Source organism: Hyperolius riggenbachi, chromosome 3 (genome assembly GCF_040937935.1).
Source record: "Hyperolius riggenbachi isolate aHypRig1 chromosome 3, aHypRig1.pri, whole genome shotgun sequence".
Taxonomy (NCBI): Eukaryota; Metazoa; Chordata; class Amphibia; order Anura; family Hyperoliidae; genus Hyperolius; species Hyperolius riggenbachi.
Window position 1 is genome coordinate 261,994,901 of NC_090648.1, and position 24,199 is coordinate 262,019,099.

A 24,199-nucleotide genomic window follows, 5' to 3' on the forward strand; every position below is an offset into this window, starting at 1 on the left:
TATGGCACAAGCTTAAACACAAAGGCTAACATTCTACTGAATACAACTGTGCAAATATATATGCACACTGAAGGTTCATACAAATACCACTGCAGATAAGGCTGGATATTTCCAGCAAGCTAAACCCAAATAAAAAAATTACCCCAGCATATTGTATAATATAAAAGAGTATGTGTACCTTAGTGCTCACAGTATGACGGAGTAAACTGTATTAACCCAACAGGTACTTAAAGAGGAGCTGTTAGGTATAAGGTCTCAGAGAAAATAAACACATATATCAGTAGCTAAAGATTGGCTGTACTTACATTACATATGCATTTCACTGTCCACGTTTGGATTTCACAGAATTTGTATATAGTATATGCAGAGATAGATGCTCCTGACAGCTCATGGCAGGCTCCATGTTTTTCTGTCAAATGTGTCGTCATGTCCTGCCTGCTTCCTGATCACAGATAAGCTCGTACTTGAACAACACAGTGTGCAGTGAATATTAATGAGCCATGTGGCTAGAAACAATAGCTGACTCCTGCAGTGTACTCTGCCCGAGATTTATCAGTGCTACGCGATTACAAGCTGCTGTAACGTCTCATTAGCAGCCGAGGGGAGAGCCCCAGAATGCTTTGCAGTATGGTATGCGGCTTGCGTCTTCTTAAGAATAACAGCCTTGCTGATAAGCACACATCAAAGGTAACTGAGATTTTTATCTTCACTAATTGCTTTTGGGCTTCCTTCTAAACTGTTTAACACAGGAGAATAGAGGTTTAAATTAGCTTCTGCAGCCTGACAGTTACTCTTTAAGCTGGCCACTAACAGTCCAATTTCTAGCGAAAAATCGTTAGAGCGATCAGAAATTCTGATCGGATTGGTTGTAAATAATCTCCATTGGTGGACACAATCGATTATGAACGAGTGAAAAAAATGTCGCCCGAATGAATTTTCGTCGAACAAAAATTTGGATTTTCTCGGTGGTCGTGATAGATAGGAAGCAAAGATTGGTTAGTTGATGGTGTAGTGAACGATTTTTCGTCCGATCAGAATTTCTGATCGCTCGAACGATTTTTCGCTAGAAATTGGACAGTTAGTGGCCACCTTTAGTATAACATTTTCATGTACAATTCTTACATGGTGAAAACAGTGATGACTAGTTGTAGATAAGTACTACACCACTAATGATCCACTCAGTCCACTGCAGACCAGCTTAGGTTTATCAGGTGCAGCACTCTCAAAACCCTTTTTATGCTGGGAATACACTGAGATTTTTCAGCAGATTTACTGTATGATTATTATTATGATTGATTTATATAGCGCCAGCATCTTCCGCAGCGCTGTACAATAGCATACAGGGTATAACAAAACAAAGTATACAATACAAACAGTTGATACAAGACAAGAGGGTATCACAGCTAAAGCAGTGAACAAATTAACAACATATTTTACACAGAGGTGGGAGGTATGTACACCCATTACACAGCATTGTGAGACGAAAGGGAAGAGGGCCCTGGCCAAAAGGCCTTACAGTGTAAACATTTAAGGTATAGGACAGTAGGTAAAGGGAAGCTGTGTATGGGGTGGTATAAGTGGTGGTTAGTGGGCGGTGTCCTATGTAGGACAGTATGCTTGCCTGAAGAGGTGAGTTTTCAGATTGCACCTAAAAATAGTAAGTGTGGGTGAGTGGCAGATGTGTTGAGGGAGAGTGTTCCAGAGGAGGGGAGAGGATCGAGAGAAGTCTTGTAAGCGGGAGTGGGAAGACATGATCAGGGAAGAAGACAGAAGGATATCGTTAGCAGAGCGGAGATTGCGTGTATGATGGTATCTGGATGATCGTTTTTACGATCAATTTCCATTCACTTCTATAAAAAAAAAAAAAAAAAAAAAAAAAAATCGAACAGTAAAACGATTGAAAATCAGATCGGACATGTCGGAAATTATCTATCGAACCATTTATCTGCCAAAAAATCTCATGGTGTATTCCCGGCATTACATCAGGCAATGATAAAGTCAAACTATACATAGAGAAGTGCTCAAACTCAACAGTCTTGTAAGAAGTGGAAAAAAGTCAAATTCGGTATTCCTTAGGCCATCTCCACAGGAGAGATGGATACCACTGGTGCTCCTCCCCCTTAACGACTCATTCTCTGACCACCTTTACCCTTCATCCCTAGTGGCAAATGCCCCTTAGCTTAGTAAATGGCAGCTTGGATTGTAGCACTCCAGACCTAGCAGAGAGGAAGGTCAGATGACTGTCAGGGAAGAAAGCCATACAGCACTACCTACAGGAAATAGTGATAGTGCAGTAAGTAATTCTAAAGTAAATTCTAAATGTAAAAAGTAAAAAAACGGTGTCCTGAATTTAGCTTCAAGTATAATATCTGACTAGACAGAACCCAAATATGCGCATGTCAACTGTTTATTTCTACTCTTTGTGAATAGAATGTACCTCCAAGTAGATCAATGTGGACTTTCATACTTGTGATAGTATCTTTGAGATGCGAGCATGTAGCAGACAGCTCATCCAACGGAGAAACTTCACTCAGCTGTTGCTGAACATGAAACAACGGAAACTGAACAACCCCTTTGATTATCACTACGGCTGTTCACATCTCACACAGATGAGATGAAAAGTGAATTTCTGACTCGGCATGTAGAAAGCATCCTGAATTGTGCTTTCCACATCTACACTTTAATGAGCATTCCCCCAGCTTGAGCAATATAGAGTTCAGCTGAGTTATCAAATGCCAGCAATGGCAAATAGGCTCAGACCATGAACAAAATGGGTTTTTATGCAGCACACTTGAAATTATTCTGTGCAACACAAATATGCACAAAACAGAACATAAAAAAGTAGGGAAATATCCAAAGAAATTGCAAGAATAGAAGTCACCATTGGTTTTTTTATGAAAGACAAAGAAACTGCTTAGGCAGGGAACACACTTGTCTCAGATTTTGTAACGCGTTTTTCTGGAAGCTGAAAATGTCAGTGCTATATACAGTAAGGTCAGCATGTCCATTTACCAAACAATATGCACATTTACAGTGGCGGTGAAGCATACTGTCAATGCACTGTATGTATCGCACTTCTAATGGGTCATTTCATCACCATTGCAATCCTATCATAATGCCACATGTATAGTGTGAAAGTAGCCTCATCTTCCTTCTCTTCATCCAATATAGGAGCTTGCTCTGATCAGAAAGTCACTGAGGGTGTGTCATTTACAAAAACACACATAAAATGTGATTCATGTAGCAAATAACACAGCTGGAAATAGTTTGGTCACAGCAGTCCATACAGTTACCTAAAAAAATCATCTGTGATCAATCCAAATTGTCATGGATTTATTACACAAAGGTTTGTGTATGTGACTACAATAGCACAACCAGGAAAGCTACATACACGCATGGGACACACACAGCAGTAAAAATAAAGAAGTTCTAACCCACCCACACACAAGCGAAAACTAGCACATTACAAGATACTATTAATAAGAAAGTGATTAGATGAACCTAATATCCATGTTAGAGGAATCAGACAAAAGCCATTAAAAAGCAATGGAGACAAAACAAAGAGCCTTAAGAGTAGTATGTCAAGACAATAGGAAAGAAGGTAGAAATATATGGGGACTCTCAAACTCTGATTGTCACCAAGACAACCACTGTATTGGCAGGCAGACAGTCTGAACGTGTCCCCACTAAGGTCCATGGGACATACTCCAGGTGGCGTACATCCCCAAGGAAGAAAAAGGGGCTTGTGCAGGGTGGACACCGCTCACATCCCACAAACAATCCCGACAGTCCACGACCTGGTCAGCAAATTCAAAATCCCAGGAAAGAAGGAAAGGGTCCGCACCTGTCAGTGGAGTATAACCTTTATTAAATGGACATATCAGAAGCCAGGGCACACATCAATTAGCTGACATGTTTCGGACTTACCATCCTTAAACACAGTTATGATTAAGGACTGTTAGTCCGAAACATGTCAGCTAATTGATGCGTGCCATGGCTTCTGATATGTCCATTTAACCACTTCACAACTGAGGGGTTTTACCCCCTGACCACCAGAGCAATTTTCTCCTTTCAGCGCTCCATCCATTCATTCGCCTATAACTTTATCATTACTTATCACAATGAAATGAACTATATCTTGTTTTTTTCACCACCAATTAGGCTTTCTTTAGGTGGGACATTATGCCAAGAATTATTTTATTCTAAATGTGTTTTAATGGGAAAATAGGAAAACATTTGGAAGAGAAAACATTATTTTTCAGTTTTCCGCCATTATAGTTTTTAAATAATGCATGCTACTATAATTAAAATCCATGTAACTTATATGCCCATTTGTCCCAGTTATTACACCATTTAAATTATGTCCCTATCACAATGTTTGGCGCCAATATTTTATTTGCAAATAAAGGTGCATTTTTTTCAGTTTTGCATCTATCCCTAATTACAAGCCCATAATTTATAAAGTAACAGTGTTATACCCTCTTGATATAAATATTTAAAGATTTCAATCCCTAAGGTAACTATTTAAGTTGTTTTTTTTTTTATTGTAATTTTTTTAATTTATTTTAATATTTCAAAAAAAAAAAAAGAAAATCCCTACTGCCTTTAAATGCAGCTGCCAACATTAAACCTCAACCTGTACCCTGATACTAACTTGTTAACCTTAATTGAACTACTAAATATTCCAGTAGGTACAGCCACCAAAGAACAGTAAATACGATCCAGAAATTTTTTAGCAATGACTATAGACTAGGTACGTGCGAAAGCTGTATACATTAGATAACCATGTAAAGACCAGTCTGATACCTTCAGTTATCCCAACAATGCCTACACACAAGGCACACTGGGTTCAGCTGAGCAACATCTAATATACTAAAGGAGAGAGAGGGGGGAGCAATGCCCTTCTTACTGTTGAAGAATACAAAAGAGCTGCAAAAGGCCACTTTTATACATTGATTCAACTAATAGGCTCAATTCATATTGAGCTGGACCAGAACCGACCAGTTTGGAAGGGACAGTGCAGTGTCCACTCTGAGGGTGAGTTGTGGTCCGGTTGGAGTACAGAGCAGATGTGTTTCCACCACTGGCTTCTGTGAGAAATGCACCCACCGTCCGAAATTAGCGCACACATTGTATACATTGCGGACAAGTGCAAATGGATCCCATTAATGAAAAAAAAGTCTGTGTGAACCAAGCCTTATTAACTGAACAGGACTGACTGTGCAGGGCGACATCAAACTATTGCCTGATCACATCACAAACCAAGAATCTGGAGTAACAGGATTCAATCCTACTGTACTGAAAAAGCAAATTAAAAAAACTCCTCAAAACAGCATTCACAGAATGAGGGGACATTGCTTCTACTAACAACACACTTGATTTCAATCACAGCTCACCCTAAACAATAGCCAACTATTACCAAAGAAGAAAGAACTCCCCTGCATCTTTAGTGAAAATCAAGCAGGCATTTAGATCTACTTTTTCCAATCCCATTCCATAAATATACAGTAGCTGTATGCTTTTTTCCAGATCCACAAATATACAGGTCATTATTAGTCAACAAGACAATAGGATTTTCTGCACTGACATCAAGATGGCATCTAAATACCTTTTATTCTTCTGAACCCAAAGTTATATGTACATACAGAATGATTTGTGCTGTGATCAACATATTATTTTGAGGTCTGTAACCATTGTCATCACCTCTAGGGAGTGAGCTAAAAAGATCTTCAAAACAACAAGCTAATGCAACGTTCAGGCCCAGTGCAGGTAAGGTTTTCTCACCTATGTATGAGCCATAACACCAAACCTTTATAGCCTGTATTGTGCCATGAAGAACACTTGAAGGTCGACCAGAGCAGAGAATCACAGACAGGATACTTTACAATGTGGAGGCTGGAAGAAAATTAGCTAGCATTATGGATTAAATGCTTATAACCTTCATACTCACTTTTTTTCTCATACCATTTAAACCATAAGGCCCCATCTAGTCACAGCCCAATATTCATAAGCAAATCATCCAATATGATCATCTTGTCCTAGTCCACCCATCAATAAGTGTCAGAAGAAGCTGCAATCACAAGACTACAAATGTTGATATATGTTAGTAATAACTTGGACACAGATCATCCACTGTGCATGTTTATCACTGACACATTAGCAGAAGTACACCTGACATCACATGCACTTACAGCAACAGACAAGCAATGTTGATAGTCTCCAACAAGCCTGAGTGCTGGCAAACGACATCTCTTCCTTTGAAGAAACAAGTTTAAGCTCGTAGTGGTCCTCCTGCAGACACCCAGTGCTCAACAAATGGAGTGACCGTCATCAAATATAACTGAAGCACTGCACTTGACAATGTCCAAAGGTACAAAAGACTATTCATTAAAAGCACATGTAAAAATCAACTTACATAGTGGGTCCTGAACCACAGTGACCCAGTGTAAGTAAAATTGCCTTGAAGCACAGAGTGCTAAACATATCCGCGAGGTAAACCTTGAGATGCCCACTCTCCAGGGGCGAAGCTATAAACCTAGGGGCCACATAGCAAAATTTTGATTGGGCTCCCCTCCCCTCAAAAATATATTAGGTACCTTTGTGCACTCTCCTACTCACACACACCAGTTTTAGGTAGCCAGAGGTTCTCAACAAAATTTGGCAACCCTCTAGCCCTGGTAGCTAGAAGTACCTCCTGTATTAGGTAGCTCCCCAGTATAGGTAGCCAGAAGTGCTCTGCACTATAAGTAGCAAGAGGTACCCCCAGTATTAGGTAGTTCCCCAGTATGGGTAGTCAGCAGCAACTCCACTAATTGATAGCCTCCCAGTATAGGGAGTCCCCAGCATTAAGTAGCCCGTAGTATAGATAACTTTTCTCCTTTGCTTCACTCAATTTACTCTGCACATCAGGGAGCCCACTGCAGACCCCATTATTGTTGCTGGCCTTTGCCACTGGTCCCCTCTTGGCTACGGGCCCCATAGCAGTCACAGGCATAGCAGGCCCCATATGGCTGTTATAGTGATCCCTAAGCCTCTTCCACTCTAGCTCCAACAGATTTTGGCTCTGTGCCGTCATTATGGGTCGCTCAGCGCAACAGACAAATGATCCATTTTTCATACATAATTTCTTCTACAGGAAATTCAGAGAAGCAGAGCTGACCCATGATCAATCACGACCGAGTTGCCTGTCTGACTGGATGGTTACGATCATATGTCCCCTCTGCTTTCCAACTGTGCCTACATGGGAAGCAGAAGTGACAAATTATCAGGTTAATCAACCATGTGATCATATGGGGGGGGGGTCTAAATAACTATACTTTTCCTATACAAATTGGGCATCTCTAGAAATGAATATAAGAATCTCATGCTTTTTGTTACAGGTTCTATACAAGCTCATTTTAAAGAGAATTTGGAGCTCTACTAACTAAAGGAATCAAGTATCAAAAAAAAATAAAAACATTATATATATATATATATAGAAATAGTTGTGCAGGATCATACGATATAAATTGATACAGGTATTGCCCATCTGCTGTGTCTGATGACTATTTTACAAAGTGGCTAAACTATGATAGTACAATATTAAAGGCTTGGGCATTGATGTTGCTAACAATTTGGATCAATATAATTGAGAACTGACTTGCTCCAATGTGTACCTGATTCATCTATATGGAACTTTGTGTGGTGATCACCTAGGTACTGCTGTATTACAACCTTCTATCAAGTTATTGTGGATAAATGGTATACGGCTTAGCCATTCACCTCTAAACTGAACCCATGGATGACTGAGGCTGCTGCAAGCATTAAGCACCAGTAGTGATGTGGTCCCCATTGCCTGCATGTACCTATGAGCAGCAGGCAACCACCCAGCTAGACAATCCCTGCAGTAGGCAAATGTAATGCTAAATGTTTGCCTTCTTATGTCAAGTCAAAAAGTCAAATGTATGACTTCTTACTAACAGAATGTGCCCGAACATTAAACTGGGTGCCATATAGGTATGTAACAGAGTTTTTTTTGTTTTTGTTTTTTTACTTTATAGCAGAGATGCACGTTAAGACAGAATCTGTGCTTTTATTAAACACTTCAGTTTCAGGATAGGAAGAGTGGATTTGTATGCATGGACTTTAAGTAGGGTAAGGAAAACTATATAGAACACTTAAGACTTGTTGCAGTCCAACTAGAATTACCGAAACCTTTTGTGCATTGTGCCAAACCTTTTTTTGATTCCCATAAAAAACAGAAACTTTTTTTTTTTAATTATAATATCAGTGACCGGGTACTGTCACACCATCTAAGAGCACTGCAAAAAGCTAAGTAATCAGAATAGTGTCATTTACAATAATCCAAAGTAAGCAAATACTGTGTTCTTCATCGCCAGAATGATGGCACTGAGGAAACCACCTGCAGTAGCACAGATTGTTACAAAGGCTCATGAATTATAGCTTTAGCGCTGCAATATGAATTTACCATGTAATTGTATATCATAGTAAATCTGCATGCAAAAGTCGAGTCAGGTAAAAAGGGTGCTGGAGATTTGGGTGCAGCTGGTGCCACCTAGACTGTAATGTGAATTACGGCTATAGCGGCACTCAGTCAGTCATTTGGGGGCCATGAAAAGATGGAGCCCAAATTACAATTAAAAACGCGTAATTTGACCGCCAGCAATAGCTGAAAGCCGAATTGTATTTTACTCCCCAACTCAATGGTGGCCTGGAGGGGAAATAGTCATTAAGGCTGCCGGGACTTTTGCAGCTTTACCCTGCATCCAAATTTCCCAGCACCTTCATTACATGTATACAGACCAATTAGCTTTTCCCCAAATCAGCCACGGACTATGGAGGGACACTAGACTGTGAGCCCCGTGTAGAGGCAGTTACACGTGTCCATACACATGCCAATGTTCCCGTTGCATTACCTCCAGATTTGATCAATGTGCAAGGAATCAATTCCGCCAAAAAGGTCTGATCGATCACCTTTCAATCAGTTTTAAACAATCAAAGTATCTATCGGACAGAACGTAGGATCAAGTTTAATTAGGAGCAAGGCAGGAATGAGGAAGGTTGACAGCCCAGTGTTGCACTGCATTGATCAGTGCAACACTGCAGTTCAATCAATATTCAATAGATTCCCTACTGGAATCTGTTGAGAATCAATGTGCTAGGAATCAATTTCTTCCTAATTTGATTCATTACAGTAGGCAATCTATAGCCAGCCAAATATTTCGATATTCTCTGTAAAGTGATGCAGAAATGTGGCAGTTCTATTATTAATTGAAGCAAGATTGGAACAGATGTTCAAATCATAGTTTCCTTATTCAGAAGCCCGGGTAATGCCGTGCATAGCAGTTCAGCACCATTATGGGAGGAGAGAGTCAGAAAGTAGCACCAGGTGTTGCAGTTTTGCTTCAGCTTCACTTTCACTGGTTTTACTAAATGTTCCCAAAAAGAACCTTCACAATTCATACCGTAATAATTTTTGAATAAGGAAACCCAGATTCGAACAACAACACTATTCCTGACTGGTTACCCTGAGCAACACTTCCTAGCTTGCACCAATTTTTATATTATTTTCCTCATTGTCTTTTGTTTTAAATAGCTAAACCCAAAATGATTTTCCTAGTTACCAATTTAAGTAATCTGTGTAAAAAAAAAAAAAAAAAAAGTTTTAAATGTACTTACCTTGAAAATGTATAGACTCTTCAGATGCCTCCTGGCTCCTTATTGCATCTGACCACCCCTCCGTCTTGCTGCTGCATTGTTGTATGGCCCGTTTAGAACTCCGGTCAGTTCTCAAGGGCACAAGCACTGTCCATATGTGCACCCTCTCTACACTCGCTCCCGCACCACTGTGTTTAACAACCATCACCTGGAGCATCCTGGGCGATCGCAGTTTTGATTCTTTCCAAACTGCACATGCCCGAGATGCTCGCGGCCACGGTTGCTGTGCATAGCTGTGTGTAAGCACGATACACAGAGGTGCAGGGAGTGGACTGCGCATGTGCCAGGCTCCCACTGGTCCAAGTTGCAGCTATGAATAGGGCGTACAGATGCAAGACAGAGAAGGCGGGGTGAATGCAATAAAGGGCCTGGAGGAGTCTGGAGAGCCTATAGATCATCAAGGTAAATATAGATTTTAATCTTTCTTTCACCTCAGGTACACTAAGTGAAAAAAAAGAGCAGAACCTTTGTTGGGTTTATAATTCATAGCCGTCAGTTTCACAGTAGAGATCTTTACTCACTGTTCCTGTGGCAGGCACCAATTGGACAGAGAAAGCGTGTCAATTAAAAAGGTTTCCAAAAAAGCATCTGAAAAGAAATCATAAATTCCATCAACTTGTTACTGCTCTTTGTATATCCATTTGGAAGATTTTGCCACATCTCCAGGCTGGGCATCTGTCATGTAACTAGTGGTGAAATACCAAGATTCAAAGAGAAAGGACTAATTCATATAAAAGTTGTGCTTAATATAAGATTTTCCTTCATGGAGAAGAACGTATTTGCAGTCATTCAGCTTCACGTTTACAGTCAACCAGTGGTTCTGGATGTGCGTCTGGCTTTTAAAAGGCATAAAGGGAAGTTTTGTATATTCAGCAGTGATGCATCATGGGAGATCTTTCTTGCTCACACTCGCTGAGTGACTGCAAATACCTTCTGCTTTAAAAAGGCAAATTTGTATTAAGCATAGCTTTTTTTGTAAGTGGGTTGGTTCTATGTCATAGGTGGCTTTACTGATTGATAAGAAGAGGAGCTTTCAGTTCAAATTTGCTTTATTTGTTGAAATTCCAGATATGCAGCTTTCACTGTGGGAAACCCCTGATTATGTAGCTTTCATGAAATGCTGTTTCATTAACTCAGGTTACATACGCATTGCTTAGTCCAACAATCCAAAACAGCAATACTATCAACTGAACGGTAAAAAAAAAAGCTGTAGCTCACTCACAATTCCTTATGACAGAGAGAAACAGGCTTCAAGATGCACAAAATGTATACTCTACCACACTTCACCAATTCACAAGATCCTAAGTCCGGTCTTTTCCATCGTAACACCAAACCCAACGCTTACTTGTATTACAGATGAATATTCCTGGGCTGATCCATACGCAAAGCACATGGCAAAGACACAGCATAGGGGTATCTACCCAATATTAGGAAGGTGGTCTTAATGTAACATAAATCTAAACATTTTACTAGCAACTCCTTGATTTAATTGTCTACTGAAGACTTTACATTGCTCTGAATTACAATATGATTTTCTTTTTAAACCACAACAGCTGGTTATAGGTACATAACTTGAAATGTAAATCTGAAATAAATACTTTATAGCAAATATGTGCCCATCTCCTAGCAGTGATGCTTATAAAGCGCTTTACATAGGCCATAAAGATCAGTGCAGGCTCTAGGTGGTTGTAGGCAGTGATAAACACAATCCAGCAACCATCATTAAAGATCAGCATATGAACATACAGCTCTGCTCAGCCAAGTGTGTATGTTCAATCCTGTGAGGTGCTCACACTGTTTCAGCTACTTTTTACCAGGTAGAATCTACCAACAGATGCAAGCCACAACTGTAGCAAATGTGCCATGACAGTCCATCAGTGACTACCACAAGCCGCCATTCAATTAGATGCATATCACAGAGTCCTACTCAGTAAGCCAAACATCAATAGTGCTTGACCAAATAGAGTCACAATACCAAGCTTACAAAATCATGCTCAGTGTCCGGCAATATTGAAATCAGCAGCAGCACATAATGCTTCTAAATGTATGGCGTCTCCCCTTGCAGCATCAATTACCCAAAACTGTTGCGCAAAAATTCAGGACAGCATATCGCTCTAAGCTCATCCAAGTCAAAGAGACAGAGTATGATGCGTATGTCACTCAGGCAGGCAGTGTGGGATCTACCGTACCAGTGGATCACAATCTACCTAATGGGCACTCCTACAGAACAGAGAGGGTAGACATATACAGTTATCTGTCACAGGTGAGGATTGCCTGATGTGCGATAGTTGTCCAAGCAGCTGGGGCCTTAAAGTGGATCCGAGATGAACTTTTACATATTGCATAATTGGGTTGCTTTCCTATTGTTTATAGTGCATTCCTCAAGCCAAATACTTTTTTGTTTTAATACTCTAATTCCCTATAAACGAAACAAGCCACGCCCACAGGTTTTCAGAGAGCCAAGGCACTTTCAGACAGTAGCAAGGGCTCATGGGAGCTCAGTCTGGGCAGGAGGAGGGAGAGGTATTACTAGCCAGAGATTTCAGAGGCAGAGGGGAGGAGGAGGAGGAGGAGGGGATTAGGTTTTTTTTTTGCTCAAGATACAGATAAGCCTGCCTCTGTGTAATGTTTACAAACAACATGGCTGCTGTCATTGTATTACAAGAAGAAAGAATCATATTCTATTAAAGCTGTTTGCAGCTATATTGGCTGTGTAAACTACCTAAACCTTAGATAAGATATATAGGCAAGTTACTTGTTATAGTTAGTTTTTCATCTCGGATCCGCTTTAAGTGTGCCACTTCACACCCCACACCGCTCTATGCAGAACAGCCAGCAGCTGTGAGAAGTGAAGAGGATGGAGCCCGGGGCTCAGGTTTGTTTTCTGCTGCACACTGCTCTGCATTTTAGAGATAGAGGACTCTGCCGGGTGTAAAGTGGCACCCCAAGGCCCCAATTGCTTGGAATCCTAAGCAACCTGAATTAACTCTATCTAGCATCAAGCACACCCTATTTGCGCTGGATAACAGACACCACTGTATAATACGTTAACAAAATGCACTCCAGCCAATCACTACCCTGACCACTGACCTTAGAGGACATCTAATCAGACACATAGTTGTTGCTCAAACCTGTCATTATTGGTGTTATAAATAATATCATTAAGTAGGGGACAGTGAAACTACATCTGTTCACAGTGTAACAACTGTAAAGCTAATAAACATATTAAGGTATAAAAGTCAAGGAAAAACTTGGATCTAATCTGGATAGTACCAGAGGAGTTCAAATTTCTATAACTGCTGCTTATAATTTCACTGGTTCCCCATGACAGTTGGCACCAAAACGAAAATGAGGTCAATTTTGAATTTTACAGCGGTTGCTGGGGCAGGATTTGTTAATAAATCTCCATATGGAGACATCCGTTCTGGTGACTGCAGTTACAAATGGGATTTCCAATCCTGTTCATTTTGTTGTGTCTCTGGGAGAAGATGGTCTCTCCTCACTGTCCTTAAAGTGTACCTGTCATTACAAAGTCATGAAGGGTGCCAGCTAAACATCCAGCTAAGAAGTGCTATTTTCATGGCTGTAATGCAGTGTTTTCTACCCAACATGCTTTCTAAGTTTTCACTCCAGAACAGACAATCAGCCTGGGAAACACAGAACACCTGATCTACACACATGGATATTCGTTGGTAGCTCATTAGCTCACTGAAAAGGTGCTTTAAGCCTCCTGAAAATGATTAGATGACAAGCATGTCATTGCCACTAATAAGTCATTCAAGTATTGTGTACTCAAAGATATTTTAAAATGGCCTGGACACATTTCTTATTATCCCTAGAAAAGTTAAATAAATAAGATGAAAACTGTTTTCTTTAATCAGCATCGTACATTTCTCCAACCCTGCAGTTATCCAGGGAGAGAAGTAGTTACTCTGCTGTTTGGAGTCTTATACTGAACATAGACCAGAGAAATGGAAGTAGAGAGTTGCCCGAGCAGCATGTAAAAGGCAAAGAATCCAAGAACAGATTCAAAAGAGAAACAATCTCTAAGGTCAATGTCCATACTGTTTCAACTCTGAAATGGAAGAGGACAGAGGAGAACTCTACCGCTGAAAGAAAAACAAAGCAGCCACACTGGGATTTTGTAAAGTGCATACTGACAAACTACAATGCTTCTGGGAGAATGTCCTTTGGACAGAGGAAACAAAGACTTGAGCTTTCCACCAAGTCCCTTCAGCTTTATGACAACAGGGGGATAAAAAATACGCAAAGAATAAAACACCAAACTTACTGTGAAACATGGGTGAGGCTTGGTTGTGTTTTGGGGCTACCTCGAGTCCACACAGGGGAATAATTAAATCTCAAGACTATCAAGACATCTTGGAATAAAATATACTGACCAGTGTCAAAATACTCATCAGGGATTCTTCAACATGACCCAAAACAGCAAAACTAAGAACACCCACAAACAGCTAAACACAAAACATTGGACTATTCTGAACTACGGTAACCTTCTATGAGCCCTAATTTAAATCCTATTCACTATCTACTGAAAAAAAAACCCTGAAAGATGCAACAGAGAATGCACTGCTGGAACAAGGACACCGCTGGAGCCGTTTACTCAGCAAGACCGGACCAAAGTACTATTAACAAGGGTAGAAGTCTCACTGAGAGCTATAGGAATAATTTGTTTGTGGTGATTGCCTTTAAACATAGAGCAGCAGTTAGGCTATAGGTGCCACCAGTTTTATCCATGCAATGATTTACATTATTACTTGAAATAGCCTGTTGAATCACTAGGAAAGTCTGTTTTTTGTTAAAAATTTAAAATGACGGGGGCCAATAACTTTTGTCAGTGTAAAGTAATTTCAGAGGTCATTGTCAGTTCTTCTAATTTAGAGGCGCACCAGCTAATTTGTCCTCCCTTGTAAATATTTGTTTCAGATGAGTGACTTAGAAAGTATTTTAGCTTTGAATATTTACATATTTAGGAAGTCAATATAACAGTCTTTACAGCTCCAAAAATGCAAGTATACTTGCATTACACTGGAAATACTTATATTTTACACCATCTCTTTTGCATAGAATGAATCCTACCCATAGGTGTGAGAGGGATGTGGACACTTTCATGCACATGACGTGGGCTTGCCCTAAGTTGAGATATCAACAAGTGGAATCAGTGAGATGATCTCTAAGCTTATTGATGTCACAAATTTTACAAACCCAAAGATGGTGTTTCTGGGTTTGATGGAAGCATACTGGTTCACATCTTATACCACTGTGGTAAAACAGGGCCACTGCTGCCTTGAAACAGGAGAGACATACACACTGTAGAGTCAAGGCTTAAGGGCGTTAATAGGGGTGCATTTAGTATTGCCATGAGTGAACCTTGGTGAGAGATATTACCAATAATTAAAATATTGTTAATATCTCTACACTATCCCTTTTTAACATTAACCTCCCTCTTCATGTCTAACTCCTAACACTAACCTCCCTTTCCTTGCCTAAAACTAACCTCCATCTCTGCTACCTTGTTGACTAACAATAACCTTCCACACTAAACTTTCTTCCCTGCAGCTATCCTAATTACACTACACTGTAGCCAAACTCATGACTGATCTGTGTGCTCTCTCCCGCTATATGTCCGTGCGCTCAGCTATTTTATAGCCGAGTGCCCACACCAGAACTAAGCACCTGGTGCTCCATAACTGAAAATTTGCACAGCAGTCTATGGGTGTGCAGGAAAGAAATGCACCTAGAAAAAAAAGGTGCAGGGGATTTCTGCTAGTAGAATATTGTTAAAATTAGCGATGTTCTACGAATTTTTGCTAGTAAAATATCAGTAATGTTTACAGATATTTTACTATGACTAAACCTAACCTTACTCTCACACAGAACCCACCCTCTGATGATGCCTAAAACAGACCGTCCCTCTATTAATGCCTAACCCTTAAACCTACCCTGGTGTCGCCTAACCCTTAACTCAGCGCCCCCACGCCTAAAAATTTCCTCATTACTGCAAATCACAGCTTTTATAAAATGGAAGCCTATGGCGGCACCCTTTTTCCTGTTTCGGTCTATAGAGGCAACGGGTAGCGGCGAGTGCTGAAACTAACTGCTTTAATATGACTATTCCATAATACATGCTAAAAGGAACTGTTCTCAGAAATGTAATAAAATATGTGGCTTGTGGCTGACTGACGCCACCTACTCTCCATCACACACATCTTTGCCATACGCCAGGACACACATGACTATTGATTAAGTTGTGTTGTGACCTTACCTTCTCCCCCTTTCTTGTCTCTTTCTTCTACTTTCTCTTCCCTCTACTTAGCTTGTTCTTTGTCTTTATTCTCCTACCTTGTGGCTCTAGCAGCAGATATGTGTGCATGAGTATCCTGTAATCTATGCTGCATGCCACATTCTCTCTTTTTCTCTCCTGCTGAAGACCTCAAGTTATATGTGGTTTAATCTCATGTTAAATAACCAATACAAGTTTTCAGTTAAATTGGAAATACTTATCCATTGTTTTCAATATGCTGAGAAGACAACACATAAACACCTTGTATTTGAAGTAGTACAGTGTTTTGCTGTGCTTTTCAGCAGGCTTCTCTGGTCCATGACACAATCATAGTAGTTCTCCATAACGTAACCTAATTTTGTGCTTTACTACTTTGCAACGTCGATGGACTTATGTCTTTTTTCAACCCAAATAACTATGTAACTATGTAGCCTCCAATTCCATACAGATGTGAACACCTTTCACTGATGATAGCAAATAGAACTATTTCATTAAATGGCTCTATACATTTAAGGAGTTATGTATGCTTTAAACCAGCAGTTCCAGTTTGACCATAGGTATATAGAAGAGTGATTTGCCAGTCTCGGCCTGCTGTCCTTAAATGAGTAATAATTAACTTGTTTTTTTTAGACCCAAGTTTAAAGTTAGGAAGTTTGGTTGCCAAAGATGCAGAGAATTCAGTTCAAGCTCCTAGTTCTAACCTACAAAGCTCTTCACAATTTGTCCCCTCCATAATTTCCCCAACTACAACCTCCACTTTGCACACAACATTCTCCTATCCTACATCAGCACCACCTGTTCCTACACATGCCTACAGGACTTCACACAACCTTTTCATACTCCAACCTCTGAAACCTTCATTGCACTGCATTGCAGTGATATTATCTGTTGTAACACAATGGATGGGCTGTGCAGAAGGACCCTTAAAGGGAATCTAAACTGAGAGGATATGGATTTTTCCTTTTAAAATAATACCAGTTGCTTGACTCTCCTGCTGATCCTGTGTATATAATACTTTCAGCCACAGCCCCTGAACAAGCATGCAGATCAGATGCTCTGACTGGATTAGCTGCATGCTTGTTTCTGGTCTGTGATTCAGCCTCTACTGCAGCTAAAGAGATCAGCCGGACTGCCAAGCAACTGGTATTGTTTAAAAGGAAACATCCATATCCCTCTCAGTTTAGGTTCCCTTTAAAGTTACTTTTGTCCAGTTGTTTATGGAGTGTACTTCAGGTCTGACTTATAAATCGTCTCCCTTAATGAGCTGTTCTTATTGGCCAAGAGTAATAAGTCCAGTGCCACTAATCCTGACACAAGACAGTTTCAGTTGGCCAGGAGAACCTTAATAAAAGGAGCAGGCACAATCGCACCATAATCAGACACAACTGTAAATTCACTGAGAACTGATGCCTCCATATTCCTTCATGCTTCCCAGCTGCCTCACAATTTTAGCTCAGCTAGAGAGAGAAAATTAACTAACAGCCATTTCAAAGCATCTTTGTTCAATTCAAAATAATTTTGAAGGAGGAAAGAACTTTAATTTCAAAAGCCTCAAATTCTTTGTGCGCAGAGCCCAGGCCGCATTACTTATGCCACATTTCTGTTGTACAAAACCTTGGTGTCATATGCCTTTGTTTGTGTTTTACTTTGTACAGCACCGCATAAGATTATATCATTACATGAAACATAATGATAATATAAGAAAATGCCCTTTGTTTCAAGAAAACAATGAGGTACTAGGCCATACTGACGAAGTAAATATTTCGATTTATACCAGCCATACAGAATATTGAATGAAAGCTTAATGAATTTAACGTGCCATCACACAATATAAGCTGAGCCATGTAGCCAACATACAATGTCCCAATCAATTGGCAACAATATGTATACAAGTACTCGAAACTCATTAGTTCTACAAAGCAGGAAACAACTGTAAAAGAAAAAAAAGGTAATAAAAAAATGCATAATATATTCAAATCTTCCTCTTTGAAATGCCAGCCAAATAAGATAATACTAGATTCTGTCAGAGGAAACACAAATCTACCTTTTGAAAAGCAGCACACTGCATGCGCATTGCTTATAAAACTTTATTTTCTTCATAGAAGGTGGCTGTAGGTAGAATCATTTCATTGCTGACTAGTCAATGGGAGCTGACTAGAAATAGAGGCTATTACATGTTTAAATTGGTGTGTCACCCTGAAAGGCTGCATTTCCATTTTTTAGCACATCAACAGTTCTTGACATTTTTTACACCAAACGATCACAGTAAGTGCATGAATAGCGCCAAACTTGACAGCAGTGACATAAAGTGAGCTCTCCAAATTCAAGCTGTTTACATTTTAACCACTTCACAACTGAGGGGTTTTCCCCTTAAAAACCAGAGCATTTTTCACTCTTCCCAGGCAGTCATCATTCATTTATTAGGCAATATGATTGGTTATTGGGGACTGGGGTCCCCAAAACCAATCATTGGACTGTGGAGCTGGTGTGCACGTGCGTGCGTGCGGCGCGGGAGCGCGCGATCGCGCGCTGCACCTTTGTTTACAACTGTTGTTATGAATGAAGACTGCCTCAAGCAGAGGCAGTCCCCATTCATTTATTTGTCATGTGGTATGATTGGTTATTGGGGACTGGGGTCCCCAATAACCAATCATTGGACTGCAGGGGCTGTGCGGGTGGGTGTGTGCACGCGCGATCGCGTGATCTCGCGCACACGGACACAATAACAATGTGCCGGCGGTTTGTTATGAAGACTGCTTCTCTTTGAAGCAGCCTTCATACATCAATCGGGGACTCTAATTGGATTTAGGAACACTCGTTCCTAATGTCCTATTAGTCAACTGCTGTGCGGGCTGGCTAGAGTGTGCGAGCGTGTTGCCCCGCCCACTCCCGGCATGTAAACAGAAACATACGCCTTTCTCCGTCCCTGGGGGTGAAGCAGTGCGCAGAGGGACGGAGAAATTTAGCACTGCGGAGGTAAAGTGGTTAAGATGAAACACAAAAAATACGGTAAACAATGTCTTCCTGACTGCTGGGTATAAATTGGAAGCAAGTCTTGCTAAATAATCAAAATGGGAGAAGAATATAGCGCCCTGTGACATACCAGTGAGAATTTAGATCATGAATGATTGATTCATAGTTGTTACATGGCCTATACCTTGTAATTTCCAATGTAGTATGATAAATACTTACATGTATCCTAATACATTTAAGTAGTATGCAAAGCTCTCTAAACACTGTATTCAATCCAATGACTACAGTCTATGCATCTGCTGGGAAAAATGCATGCAAACTGTACAATCAGACTGAAAGGAGTGTACCTAGCTTGACTGAAATCAATTTCTAAGAGCAATATCCCTAACCATTCACCTGACAAATCACTTTCTTACCTATAAAAATGGCTATGTAGTTAGTGGTTGCTAGACTTGTACTCTGAAAGTCAACTTCCTGTTTTTTGTTTTATCTACAATTACTGTAAAATATCAGACACAGAGTCTGATCTTTGCAAGAGGCTGGTCATATTCTTAAAACTAACAAGCTTTTGTATCTGATTAGCCCTTTGTAAAGATCTGGTTCTGCACCATCCCCAAACCCAATTCCTGTAGATCAAAATTGGCGCTAGTCTAGCTTAGCAGACCCAGCAGGAAACCTAATAGGGATTTCTTCTGTTAACTTGATTGGGTGGACAGCACCCTCTCGAACTGGTAGGTTTCAGATAGGTTGTAGTAAACTACAGCCATACTGTTCAGCCAATAACAACACTTCATACTGTAGAGGGACAATGATTGGAGAACTCGTCCTTATGAGATTTCGTACTGGGTCCCTTAAACTAGACAAGTGCCTCAACATTGTACGGACAAGTGGAATTATTTGCACGGCTCTTGCATAATTTGCACAATAACACCACTCTTTGTACGTCAGTGTTAGCCTTTATAGACTGTCAGTCATTGTTAACATGCATTTCTGTATAATACCAAAAATGTGAATAATTACATACAGTTTTCCTCCAACACATAGTGGGAAAAGCTCACAGAGGCAAAAATTATGAAGCAGCATTACTGCTGAAAGGCAAAATTCTGTTGATGGATATAAGATATACATGGTGCTAATGTCACCATGCCATTTATGACCAGTGGCCTCATAGCACACCAGTTCTTGATACAAGACAGTGCTTGACATTTCGCATCACACTTACCCTCTTTATTTAGCCTCATAACCTCCCTGTTTTTTCCACCCTCTTTTCCAGTCTCTTCTATATCTACATCTGTGGAAGAAAAAGAAGCCAAAGTCAGGATGTGCATCCCAGCAAAGGTAAACAGCAATGTCTACACAGTCCTCCAGCCAACTCTCATTTTTACAGCCTCAACCATTCAAGACCCATAGGCTGAGGTCAGGGGTACATGTACACACATTATAGAGCTCATTTCTGCCAAATATATAATAAATATAGAAGCGTGCATAGGAAGATCCAGTGTATAAAAGAGCACAGACAGCACTAAAGGATGGGCCTCTCTCTATTAGACACACAGTAAATCCACACACACTCAGTCTCAGTCTGGATCTGCTAGCTCTACCTCTTTCTATATGTCTTTCTCTGTATTTGGTGGTTGCCTTTATGTCTCTTACTAGAGGGAGTAGCGCTGGGGGCACCAGGGATCAGTCTCTCACTTTTATTTTATATATATCAATCTAGATGCCTATATAAACCCAGGGTGTACGGGGCTGATTGATCGGTTACAGAGCAAATGGCCAGGCGGATGGGGCCGTGTTCTTACTGTCGGAGCAGTGTATTTTAGCGGCGTCGATCCAGGTGGACCATGGTTTGCCCAGAAAAGCCTCCGGACTGGGCACTTTGCGATCCAGTGTCGCCATTGCTCTTCCTTCTTGTTGCTTTTCCTTTCCTTCGGAAGCGGAGCGACACGGGATTCGAGGCTCTGTGACGTCATCTTCGGAACGTTCCGACATTGAGCTGAGTGAAGGGGAGGGGGAAGCCGAGCGACTCTGTCTCTGATCCTCCATGCTCATGTTTGGCAGCCACTAGGCGCTGCTTCGTCATTGACCAAAGGGGGAGCTAGAGAGCAGCTTCCCTTTAGTAAAACATAGTAACGCTGCTATTGCGAGTTTTCTGATATAACCACACTTGACACTTTTTATCCTACAGTGACACTGAAATGCTTTGAAGTTGAGTTGGTATTAATAAGCAACGAAGCTATCAGTAACGCCAGCTTAAGATGAGATTTTAGCATTAGATTGGATAAAATTTAAAAAATTGTCTTTACAAAATATTTGGATATGATAAAGGGGTCTATTTATAACAGATGATCAGATTGGATGAGCACAGCTTTATAAATATGGTGGTGGTAGATTTCTACTTAGAGTTTAAAAATAAAGTGACAGTCCAGCATTTGAGCTTGTTGCCACTTTTGTGAATATGGTGATCTGAAAATGCTGTTGTTTCTGCAGAAATACGTAAGTACACATTTCAGGTGACTTGGCCCATCACCCAAGTTTATAAATTGTTGTCTTGCTACATTTATAAAGAGTTGACATTGGGGAGAAGAAGCCCACTGTAATGCATTATTTCATTGGCCTCGATTTATAAAAGTGCTGTCGGTAAGGTAAAGTCGAGCGGGGAAACACCGCTGTCGGTATTTCCGCCTTCAGGGTGGTAATTCATAAAAATGTTGCTAGATGTGACAGGCGTGCGGAGATATTCCGCTGTAGGCAGGCGTTAGGCTGTGGGGAGACATGCGGAAACAGGAGAAGCAGGCGGAATCCCTCCGTGCGGTGTTCTCTTTGCAGCTGCTTGGGAGGTCTGTCCCATTCACTGCACTGTATTCCGCACGCTTCTCGCCACATCAGAGGTAGCGGTAATACCCGTCCGCATACCGCTACCTCTAATCTTTATGAATTGACTACTTGTTACTTTTGCTATGAAAATCACTGCGCAAGACGGGGATTTATCACTCTGCTTGCGAAAGTCGGCTTTTCATGCGGAAAAAGCCTTTATGAATACAGATTTTGCTGTGTGGTCGGTAAAGTGAGCCGTTTTCAGCATTTCCGAATGCGGGAATACTTTATGAATCGAGGCCATTGTGTTTATAAGCCCATGCATCTCAGTGCTTGACACGCATTGGCGTTGTCTGGTGGCAGAGATCCGCAACATATCACTTCTGAGCAGGGCTGCCACTATGCTCAGATGTGACTCCATGGGGGCTAACAAGTGCCCGGTAGGTGCAAGAGAGTTTCAGACTAAAAATATCCAAATATTCACCAATCACGTCATTTCATCTGTGATCAGTAAAACCTTATATCGCAACCATCTTTTTCCCTGAAGTTTAGACAATTGTGTCTGGACAGGGCTTTTAAATCTAAATTATTCCTAATGAATATGAAGTATTTTCTGGAAACTACACATATTTGAACATATATAATATTAACATAAGAACACTTTATGTGGCATTTTTTTTCATCTTCTGCTTTAAAACCTCTGATGAAGCTGCTAGGGCCGCGATACATGTGAGGCACAGCGAGGACAGGAGCTCAAGCTCACAAGCTCAGGATACTTTTTGAGTGGCACGAACTTCGGGGTAGCACACTTTTGATTTATATAGTAATTGTAACGAAGGTGTATACATTGTTAGTACACTGTGGTAGCTGGCCCTCTGTGGTCATGGGTACTATGCTTATTTAACTATTTGATCTTATATTTAAAAAAAAAATCCTAAAGTAAGACTTTAACAAATATATCTAAAGGTTTATATACCCTCTCAACACCCCCCCCCCCAAATAATTATTCCTGACCATTTCAGGTGACAGCTCATATTGCTCAGCTACCTGCCAAGCATCATGTTGTGTTCTGCACCATTCTATAGAAACTTCCTTTGCTGAAACAAAAGCAATCATGCAGTCATCCAGCCCAATCCATTCTCTTGGTGAGGGGGGTCAGCAACATCAGGGGAAACATGTACATGCTCTAGACTTTTGGATAAAACATTCATGGATGTTTCCGGTGAGGAAACTCTAAGGTGTGTGCACAGCTCAAGGCCCTGATTATGAATTATTTCACCATTTGTTTCTCAGTTTATTTATATGATAACATTTCTTCCCACTGGAAGCATAAAAGTCACTTAAAACGAGTTTTCTGTGATTTATTACAATTTTCTATATGTATTTTTTTTATCATCTTACCTGGGCACATAAGGTTAGAAAAAGATAAGGAGAGATTCTGTAACTCATGAAAAAAGGTTGGTGCATCAGGCCCTAAAGGTGCCCATTAACAATACATCATTTTCATCATCAGATGTTATCATTCGACCAGATTTGCGGGACCATAAGTAATCGGAAAGGCATTTATCGATTAATGCCATCAATGGGTCCATTAGGGAACTTTCTCTTTTCAGATACAATGGTAAACCTCAACATTCCAATCAACAAACTTCTGCATTCCAATCAACCATATTATTATTTCAAGCTCATTTTCTACATATACTGCGTGGTTTTCTGTACAATTTGATAGTGAAAATCTGATCAAATGATCGCAAAATATTGTACGGTTAATGGGTACCTTAACTCTTTTAACAATATTAGTTGCATGCATACCTTGAATGATAATGTTTGGGATACAAGCAGGGACGGTTCTCTCATGAAGCAAGGTGAAACATTTGCATCAGGCGCAGAGATTACAGGGGCAGCATGTTTGTACTGTGTGTACCTTCCTGAGGAGGAATGGACTGGCTGAGGGTGAGCAGTTTGTTTGTCACAGTCAGACTCACAGCCAGTCAGTATGCCATTGGGCTGAGCTGCAGCATGTCATGTGCGGACATTAAATGAAGCATTCTTCTAGGGGGGGGGGGGGGGGGGGGAGTGACGACCATCCTCAGAAGTTTGCCTCAGGCAGCAAAAAGTCTAGAACCGGCATTATCACAATGCAGTGTAACATTAATTAATTTAGAATTGTAGCCAAAAGGTTAAAGGACAACTGAAGTGCGAGGGATATGGAGGCTGCCATATATATTTCCTTTTAAACAATACCGGTTGCCAGCCAGCCCTGCTGATCTATATGGCTGCAGTAGTGTCTGAATAACACCTGAAACAAGCATGCAGCTAATCTTGTCAGATCTGACAAAAATGTCAGAAATACCTGATGTGCTGTATCCTTGTTCCGGTTATATGGCTAAA

At 40.6% G+C, this 24,199-nt stretch overlaps 1 protein-coding gene across 1 annotated transcript in view; it reads right to left on the minus strand.

The window, feature by feature from the left end:
- ATXN7L1 (ataxin 7 like 1) overlaps positions 1-20,935 on the minus strand; it is a 121,710-nt gene extending 100,775 nt beyond the window's left edge. Inside the window, exons 1-2 of the mRNA XM_068276267.1 lie at positions 20,794-20,935; positions 20,214-20,282 (exon numbers count right to left, since the gene is read on the minus strand). Of these exons, the coding sequence (XP_068132368.1) occupies positions 20,214-20,282; positions 20,794-20,890 (166 nt within the window). The 5' untranslated portion in view covers positions 20,891-20,935. The remainder of the gene's footprint in view (positions 1-20,213; positions 20,283-20,793) is intronic.
- Positions 20,936-24,199: the final 3,264 nt, after the last annotated feature.